The sequence below is a fragment of the Arachis ipaensis genome, chromosome B2, assembly GCF_059453495.1.
Source record: "Arachis ipaensis isolate K30076 ecotype BB chromosome B2, ASM5945349v1, whole genome shotgun sequence".
In the NCBI taxonomy this organism is placed as follows: Eukaryota; Viridiplantae; Streptophyta; class Magnoliopsida; order Fabales; family Fabaceae; genus Arachis; species Arachis ipaensis.
This window is the reverse complement of record NC_142437.1, coordinates 94,798,474-94,808,404: the sequence shown is the minus strand read 5'-3', so window position 1 is coordinate 94,808,404 and position 9,931 is coordinate 94,798,474. Positions and strand designations below refer to the sequence as shown.

The window sequence follows — 9,931 nt, the reverse complement described above, 5'->3', positions numbered from 1 at the left end:
GGTTTTGAATGTGCAGGTTCTTCTATTGGTTCTGTTTTGGGTTCTGATGGTGTTGTTTTTGCTAGGAAGGAGGTAGTGTGCGTTAGAGAGGGGGGCTGCAATGGGGAGGGAGAGGGAAGGGACTGCGATGGGGAGGGAGTGTGCATTGGGTAGGGGTTGCGATGGAGAGAGAGGGAGGAGTATGCATTGGGGAGGGAGAGGGAAGGGGGCTGCGATGGGGAGGAGGGATTAGGGTTTGGGGGTGGTTTGTCAAGTCACGGCGGCTACGTTAGCATTGTGCTTATTGGAGATTTGTTCCGGCGAGTTCAAGGACACGCTTGTCAAATTTTAAAATTTTTTAGGGACTATTTTGTCAATAGTAAAAGTCAGGTACCATTTTATCAGCGTCAGAAATTTTCAGGTACCGATTTAGTATTTACCTCTTATTAATTATAAAAAAAAAAAGTTTCCCGTTTCAATTTCTTAAAACCAAACTCTTAACTCCCTTCTCCCTTTACCTTATGCTTATCCTTATACTTAGCTGTGACAAAAGAAAATATTATTATGACATTTTCAAAAGTAAGGTTATCATTTGGCAGTGAGTCAGAGTAATTAAAGATGCGGTTATTTGATTTCCCGTAGCAAAGTATAACAAGACAAGAAATATGCAAGCGTGCAATCCCTTTGCAGCTTCAGAAACAAGGGCATCATCTAAATCTGTATGTATCAATTACAAAAGCTAAGCTCAAGCTTAGTAACATTGTCAATTCAACAACTAGGGACTACTAACAAGGTAAGAAGTATCAAGTTCAGATTACATACTTAGCTCCAAGAAAATCATGTACCAAAATAAGAGCTATAAGAAAATTATCTAAGACCTCACTAGGAGGAAATAAACACTAAGGTGGTGTAATATGATAATAAGTGTCAATAGGAAGAAAAAACTGCAGTATCAACTTCTAAAATCTGGCAGGTATATTACAGAAATAAAGCCATCACCACACATTAATGGGGTGAGCCAAAAGTTAGAAAATCAGAAGATAAACTTAGCCTTTAGTTCTCATAATTGTGATGCTACCTTTTCCACCTTCGGTGCGTATCTTTGTTTTGTTAACAACAGGCTTCCCAGAGAAGGCTGATTTGGGATAAGCAGATGGATCTTCACTGCTTGGCTTTGTTTTCGAAGGAGGCGGAGTACGAATGCGCTGATTAATTTCCTTCAGAGTTATGTCTCCATGGGTACCACTAGGTTTGATGAAGGCGAATGGGTAGGCCACGGACGAAGCCAACTTTGTAGGTGTCCGTATAAAAGATTTCCTCCCTAAACATTCAAAAAGAAAAAAAGAAAGTTCGAATTTGTTATCCTGTCAAAAAATTTCATCAATCAATGCAGCATGCAAACTAATAAACCAGCAAGTGACGTTATAACAAGAACAAAATCAAACCTTTGAACACAATTCTTTTGGGGGTTTGAGTGACCTGCTGCTGCTGCTGCTGAACTACATTTTGTTCCGAAGGTGCCGTGATGTCACTGAGCTCTTCAGGCAAACAAAAATACAATGCAAATAGGAAAGAAGGAACAAAGAAAGAAACAAATCAAAAACAATACTGGAGAGACAATAGTGAATGGCGAAAACAAATGCCAGATACCTGCAATATCAATCTGAATATCTTCTGCCCCTGAAAAGTTCCTGGTATCAAACAACATAATCATCAGATTACTTTGTATAACCAACTATATGTCAAAAATCAGCGGTCCAATGATGCATACAGTTCATCAGGACTGAATTGCATCGCAGCATCGTTAAGGCATTCTGCTAGCCACCCTTCAGTTGACTCAAGGTCTTCATAACCAGAGGCAGGCAAATCTCCCAATGCATATTCTGTAATGGTTAAGAAAATATCAGATTTTAAAAACTTATTGAAGCCATCTCCGACCGAACAAGAAATTCAGTATGTAAAATCTTGCAGAAGACGAACCTGATGACCCGGGCACCCATTCTGACACTTCAGGAAAAGGATCCATAAGCGAGTCCACCTTCTCCTATTATACAAATGAAGTAAGGGTCAGCAAATTCAGAACTTCACAATGTAATCATTAACTACATTTCATTGAGACTAACATACACTACTTACTAGACATAGGTTAGAAGCAAACTCGAGTATTGATTAAGCCAAAGCTCCCCATTTTTAAGGGACAGAAGACAGATAACCACAAAGGGGACTCATTAAAGTAAAACTTATAAAGAAGATACAAAGATTTGAACTAAATGCCTCACTAACAATCATGCTGCATATTAAGGGTAAGTGTTCTGTATAAGTCATCAGGTTTTAAATTAACACATCTAAATACTGAAAAACTCTACTTCGCAGCTGATCGTTTGAACTAATACAAGGAGGTAGCAAAAACAAAAATGTCATTCTTTATAACAATAGCATCACAAACTAGAGGCTTAACATAAAGAACAAAGATAGGTATAGTCATGAAACTGAAGATAATATGTATTCGTTTACCAGTCAACAACATAATGGTAATATATCAAGAAATTTAATTTATTACTTATGACAAATTCAAATAGTTGCACAACATGAACAGATTTCTACTTCTTGAGTCTTGTCACATTTTTACAACTAACATGCTAGGAATGTGAAAAGTTAATCCAAAAGCTAGAAGCACCAACATCTGATTTTAAATATGCTAAAGACATCTCTTCACTGGAAAGAGAATGATCGCTATCCTGGATGTTGAATTGTAGCATGCGCCGCCTCTTGACTTGATAAGAAGTCTCCCTCAACTCCTCTACTTCCTTTTGTACATCATCCGAAACTGAAATCCAATATTTCTTTGAATTAAACCAAGACAAGTCATAATAACACCAATAAAGTAAAACGAACAATCTAACAACTTGCACATATTAGCAAGACTTAAAGTCACCGAGAAAGCGTCGGCCTTACCACTATCATTGACGCCGTATGCCATATCACCACAAGCCTTAACTGGTGTAGCTTCTTCATCTTCGAACATGTAGGAAATATATTCATCATTTTGGGGCATGTCATTCCATAGATCTTCTGAAATATCTTGGCCTAGAAGAAGAAACAGAGAAATTTCAGGCATCAATTACATGGAAGAATCAACTTAACATGAGAGTGAGAGTTACCGAAATTGGAGTTCTTTTCGAGATTACAATCATTCCTGTGCCAATCCCATGGTTCTTTAGCACCACTGATAAAACAAACATGTAAATGCAATAGTTAAGCCGTGGAGCATTGGCATAAATTAACAAACAGAAAATATTAAAAGTTCAACAAAACACATTAGAAGCAAATTCCAAAACCAATGTAGAAAAATCAAAGGTGAAAGTGGCCTCAGTCTCCAAACAATAATTGCACACATAACAAGATATACACAAAGATTGAACACATTGTAAACTGAAGCACTAAATTACCAAACAAGGTGCTAGAAAATGAATCGTTAGTCTCTACAATTGAGATCTTAGGATGTGCTTAGGCAGATTTTCTTGCATGCATTAATATATTTACATAGGATGGAATAACGGCAAAAGAAAAAAAAAAGTGAAAAAAAAAGAAAAAGAAAAGAAAAGCATCAACAGCAACAGATTAAAAAAGGCATAAATTATGACCCACAAATTTACTCAGAGCCCACATCATCATCATCATTCATTCTTTGTGCATAAACTTTGACACAAAAGCAAACAATCTAGAGTGCAAATCAGAAGGCACAAGGCAAATCAAAACTAGTGAATCAAGCACCACCATCTCCAGCATTTGAACCCATCATGTAGCAGATGATGCACCAAACCAAAGCAAGATGAAACGAAAAAACAAATCAAATAAATGATTTTGGAAAAAACCACACTCAAGCCTAATTCCAAGACAATAGAAAACCCATTTCATTTACTCAAAAAAAAAAAAAATCAGAGCCTAGGAAAGACATAAATGCAGTTATCAAAACAAATCAATCGCCCCAGAACTAAAACCCCAGATTTTTAAATAAATATATAAATAAAAGAGAGAGATTTACTTCTCATTGTTGTCGCAATCCATTTCAACGGAAACAATCAGGAGCCAAGTCTCTCTAGTCACAGCTGATCAGAGTCTCTTCTTTTCTTATTTTTTTCCAACAACACAGTGATGACATACAGAATGAGAATAAAAATAAAAATAACCGTTACAGAGAAGAGAGAGATCGGTGTTCTCTGTAGTGAGTTGTAGAAGCCATAGACCTATATAACACTAAGTAGTTCACTATCTATCTCTCTGCTTTGTGCTGCTTTCTAGTTTCTACATAGAAAAAGGAAAAAATATTTATTAATAAAAATTAATGAATTCAGTTCACAGTTTCACACTTCACACTTCACACATAACGATTAAGCCACGACCATAAAGCGCCGTCTCACTCTCTCTCTCTCTCCCTCTCCCTCTCTTTTTGTCACTCTTTTGCGCCCATTTATTTCCCTCTGAGCCTTTTATATATCCCGTAAGTACACCTTGGTTTCTCTCTTTTCCGTGGGCCAGCCCGATTATTTTTTTGTTATTTTTTTCCGTTTCTATATATAATACATAAATATATATAACATTTTTAGTTAAATTTAATTTTATTATTTTTAAAATTAATAAATTAAATTAATAATTATTTATTTAATATTATTTAAAATATATTAAATTATAATTTAGAATTAAATAATATCTATTTATAATTATAAAGATGGATAACAACAGAGTAAACTCCAACTCAAAAGTCACTAGGAGTCAATACATGTATACCAAATAACACTATTTATACAATGTCGGAGTCAACATGAGATAATTAATAAAAGAAAAAAATGATAAATAAGTTCTTAATCTTCTAAAATCGTGATAAATAGATTCTTTTACAAATTTTAATTACAAATACATCTCAAACTTTTATAAACAGTTGATAGACACATTCCTCCATTCATTTGCCACTCCAAAATCAAACAGAAATGACTCATGTGGCACCCGTGTATTCATTACAGAGCTACACATTTGTTACGGTGCTAAGATAGCATGTCTCCCAAAAGTTAGAGGACAAAAGATCCTCGTGCAACAAAAATGATGTTTTATGAACTATCCTAACTCTTCAAATTGAAGGTAGACTCCATTACAGCGTCATTGTTAGAGATTTTTTGTGTTTAGAGTTGTGTTCCCTAGTCGGGAAAGAGCTTCTTTGAGCATGCAACGAGTCACATTGCTCTCTACCATTCATTGTATGCAATGACGGATAAAAAAATTTCGATAGTGGGGGCAAAGTATATATAACATGACAATAATTTTTATAAAAATATTATGTGCACATAAAAATTATTTACCAAATCATTTATTATGTATTTTGTAACACCCTACCACACAAAATCTTATACTTAAGTCATTAGAGGTGGTGAGGTATTACGACATCTAAAAGTAAAATTATATATATATATATATATAGTGAAAAAGATTTATAACTAGGAGTTTTTGAAAAAAAGGTAAAATCAAAAGCGGTAAAACAAAAAGCGCAACGCTCATAACACGTAAATGATAAACAGAACAAGATAAAAGAAGCTAATATGGATAAAAACAAAAGAAAGTTCCAAGGTACAAATATCAAAGCTCAAGACTCGGCTCGCGAAGACTAAACCGGCCAGAGCACATAATGTATATACATATATATAAAAGAACCCAACATGAAACACAAAATATAGAGTTACAAAACCTATTTCTCCAAAATAACCTCTAAGAGGAAGTTAATACATCATATATATATATATATATATATATATATATATATATATATATATATATATATATATATATAGAGATAATAAGTAGAGATAATAAGTATCTATATAAATACATATAAACAAAATAAAGTCCCAAAATGCTGAGAGATCTTTGCGACTAGAAGCTTCCAGCAAGCCTCAGCGATGAGCCTCACGTCCTGCATCTGAAAACAACAAAATCCGCATGGGGTGAGAATCGGAGGTTCTCAGCATGGTAACAGTACCCACATATCTAACATATAATGTCCTAAAAAAGCCGAAGACAATCCTAGAACTTCCGACATATAATTAAATCTTATAAACATAACTAAACCATGAAAATGAAATAGGCAACTAGCTAAGGGTCTTCAGACTATCTAATACTTCCCACCGGAAACAGTTGTTACAAACACATTTATTATATACAAGGAAATCATAGGTACAAGGCATTTACAGTAGATAAACAAGTAGCAAGTAGTTATGCAAGCAAGTAGGCATTTCAAACAAAACACACCAAACAAACATATAGATGCATATGATCCATGCCTGTCCTATTGGCTGATGAGTCTCATCTGTCGGTTATATAGCCAACTCGACGTGTCCTGTAGCTAACCTGTGCACGGTCTCTCTGTTGCGTCTTAATACCATTAGAGGGAACACGTGCCCTATCACCATTAGAGGGTATCCGTGTCCTGTCACCATTATAGAGTATCCGTGTCCTGTCACTATTAGAGGGTATCGGTGCTCTGTTATCCTTACAACCAAAGAAAAAAATACAAGCATACCACATTCATTCATTAATCACATATGCATCTCCGGCATACTCGCCACATTTTTATGCTTCCTCAATTAATCATAATCATTTAATCATCAATCATGTTTCAGTAATAATTCTTCTTTCATTTTCGCTTACATTCATTCATTCACTCAATCATTCATTTTTCCAACTTTCTTCATCTCCAAGTTATCACTCCTCTCTACCTTCTTCTCACCACTTAACATACAACTAAGGTTTAGGGGCTAAAAGAGTGAAAATATAGGATTAGAAGTTTAAAATTACCTTTTAAAACACAAAACTCACTTTGCTAAAAACAGGGTGTCAAACATACGCGTGGGCCACGCGTACGCGTAGGCGTGCATTTTTTTTTCTGAAAACCGGGGGGTCACGCGTACTCGTTGGAGTGCTATTTGCCCATCACGCATACGCATTACCTCGTCCGCATACGCATGCATGCCAAACAGAAACGCATATCCGCGTATGGAGGGGTTCGCGTACGCATACATTGCAGATTAGTCAAAAATGACTAAGTCTGCAGAATTTCAATTTTACATACCGAACTTCTGACGCGCATAACTTTCTCATTTTAAACATTTTTCCTCCGTTCTTCGAACGGCGTAAACATCTCGGACCAAATTTTCTTTCTAAATAAGTTTGATACAAAACGGAGGTTCGGAGATCAAGTTATGCTCCGCCAAAATTGATCAAAAACATAATTTTCATAAAACTTTACAATCACTCCATTTTCAAAACTTACCCAATCCAAACCATTTTAAAACCTACCCTAAACCTTAGCAATTCAGTATTTCATATTTTCCAATACATATTTTCAACTTCATCATTCAATCCACAACCTGCCAAGTTCCCACTTTCATCAATCTCAAATCAACAATTCAATTCAAACTACCTCCAACAATTCAAATTCAATAATATTAATTACTTATATCAATTACAACATCAACTCAGCCCCCACATGGTACCAATAACTAATTCAATCTCACTAACCATTTTACATAAACCAAGTCACACATATCATGCATACAAGCTTCCATCACAACCTCTAATAATCACTAACTACATATATAATAATACAATCTACCACTATACATGCAATTTAATATCATATTCAATTACATACTCATCAACAAGAGTTTCAACCACAACCTCCAAACATTTATCACATAATTAACACAACCATATCAACTAATCAACTATATCAATAATTCAAATCCTATCTTAGGGTCACTAGCCTAAGTTTTCACATTACATTACCTTTTAGATACGAGAAATCGAAACCATACCTTGGCCGATTCCCCGCTCAACCTAGAACACCTCCAATTCACTTTTTTCTCAAGCTTTCAAGGCTCAACACCTCACCAACAGAATTTTCAGCTTGCAATCCACTTTCAAGCTTCCAAAATCTCAATCAAACTCCAACCCACTTACATATATATTGTCTAATACACATCATAAACACCCACACATACAAACTCAATAACTAATCACATATACTCAATAAATTCACTATGGGTTGAGGATTCTTACCATACCCACGGACTAAAGAGGCAAGATTAAGCGTTTTTCTCAAGCTAATTGGATCCTATAACATTAAAGAGCTCAAAATTTCAACACCTTTTTTCAATATTTTCGAAATCAAGGGCTGGGAAAAATAGAAGGAATTCGTGGCTTACCTCTTGAATAATGTTATAGGCTTTTGTAGAGCTCGACGTCATGATCGTGTGGCCATAAATGGTGCGACGATCGGAACTCCAGATCAAAAGTTATGGCAATTTGATTCACAAGTGAGGGTTTGGGTTTTGGAAGTGTTCTTCCTTTCTCCCAAATCAATTTTCAGCATGTGTGGAGTTTGGCTGGGGAAGGAAGGGTTGTTCCCTTCTTTAATTAGCTATTGGGTTGGGCCTTGGGCCCAATAGGTGCCCAGTTCGTCTGATTTGGCCCGTTTGGCCCAATCTTGGCCAAATTTTTTAAAATTAGTGTCGAAATTCTCGTTTTAATTAGCTCTATCATATTAAACCATAAAAATCACATTTCTTATTTTCTAGAATAAATTTTAATTTATGAATTAATTATATATTAATTAACCAGGTTTTACATAGTTATGTATAAATATATATGTTATTTAACTCATTTTTAATGTATATTTTATACTTCAATATATATTATTACGAATAGTTATTTTTTATATACACATAGCATAACTATTATTATTATTATTGTAAAATATAATTAATCTTCAAAATGTATAATTATCAAATTAAATACTAAAACACTAATTTAAATAATAAATATAATTTAGAATTTCAGTTTCTTAAGTTTCATATTGTAGAAAGATTGAATAATTTTTTTCTTAACAATACAATTGAAAAAACTCTCTTTCTATATATGTCATTAAACAATCATTTAAAAATTCACATCCCATACAATTAGCTCTTGATGATATTCATCGTTTAGAAAGTTCTTTCAATTAATGAAGTTGTTACAGGAAAAACTAAAACTAACTTTAAAAGAAGAAACATTAATGGATAAATAATATCCTTTTGAGTCAATTTCTAAGAAAGAACACTAATCTTATTTAAATTTGAGAATTGATCATTATAACACACATCTAATATGAAGTTGTCAAATTGAATATCAAGTTCTAAAAGTTAAGTAAAATATTATTGTGGGGTCAAAATTAATAATTTAATGGGGGCAAATAAATATTAGGGTTAAGTACGATTTTGGTCCTTAAGGTATACACCAAAAAATTTTTTCGTCCCCAACTTTTTTTACATACAAATCGTCTCTAAAGTTCAACATAGTTTTAAAATCGTCTTTTGGACCAAAATACCCTTCTCTTCTTCTTTTTCTTCTTCTTCATCACAACATTTCTTCTTCTTCTTTATCACAACATCTCTTCTTCTTTATCACAGCATCTCTTCTACTTTATCACAACATTTTTTTGAAATGAAGAAAGAAAGAAATGTGAGAGATTGAGAACATATGGAGAATGTGTGTGTGTTGCACGAGCTTATTGGAACCGCCGTGCTGCTGCCGTTACCTCTATGCCCCGAAATTGCCGCCAAAGAAAGGAAGAAGAGGAGATCTGAAACCATTCGTGGAGGAGAAGCACGTCCATGAGCGGCGCGTGCTAGAGACGACATTGTGGAGAAGATAGAGTCGCTGCCGCTGCTCCTCCTTGCTGTTGTCGCTGCTCCTTGCATCCTCACTTCTATTTCTGCTTCTGTTTCTTCTATTTTTTCTATTTTTGCTTCTGATTCCATTGTTGTTGTTGCTGATGCTGCGATGAAGAAGAAGAAGAAGAAGAGATGTTGTTGTTCTTATTGAATTTAAATACAATGGTGTTGTTGTTGAATATTATGTATTGTTA

General features: G+C 34.6%; 1 protein-coding gene across 1 annotated transcript; it reads right to left on the bottom strand.

The window, feature by feature from the left end:
• Nucleotides 1–645: 645 nt before the first annotated feature.
• Nucleotides 646–4,449, bottom strand: LOC107625506 (protein XRI1). The gene is made up of 9 exons (XM_016328151.3): nucleotides 4,025–4,449; nucleotides 3,141–3,205; nucleotides 2,935–3,066; nucleotides 2,661–2,806; nucleotides 1,960–2,023; nucleotides 1,751–1,862; nucleotides 1,630–1,670; nucleotides 1,425–1,517; nucleotides 646–1,300 (listed from the first exon to the last, which is right to left on the bottom strand). The coding sequence occupies exons 1-9, from the start codon at nucleotides 4,045–4,047 to the stop codon at nucleotides 1,026–1,028; spliced, it is 951 nt and encodes a 316-aa protein (XP_016183637.1). The 5' UTR covers nucleotides 4,048–4,449; the 3' UTR covers nucleotides 646–1,025.
• Nucleotides 4,450–9,931: the final 5,482 nt, after the last annotated feature.

Coding starts and splice junctions, on each gene's coding strand:
- LOC107625506 (XM_016328151.3), bottom strand. CDS start 4,047: ATGGATTGCGACAACAATGAGAA. Junction 1,863..1,959: donor ATGGGTGCCCGGGTCATCAG/GTTCGTCTTCTG, acceptor TAACCATTACAG/AATATGCATTGGGAGATTTG. Junction 1,671..1,750: donor CAATTCAGTCCTGATGAACT/GTATGCATCATT, acceptor GTTTGATACCAG/GAACTTTTCAGGGGCAGAAG.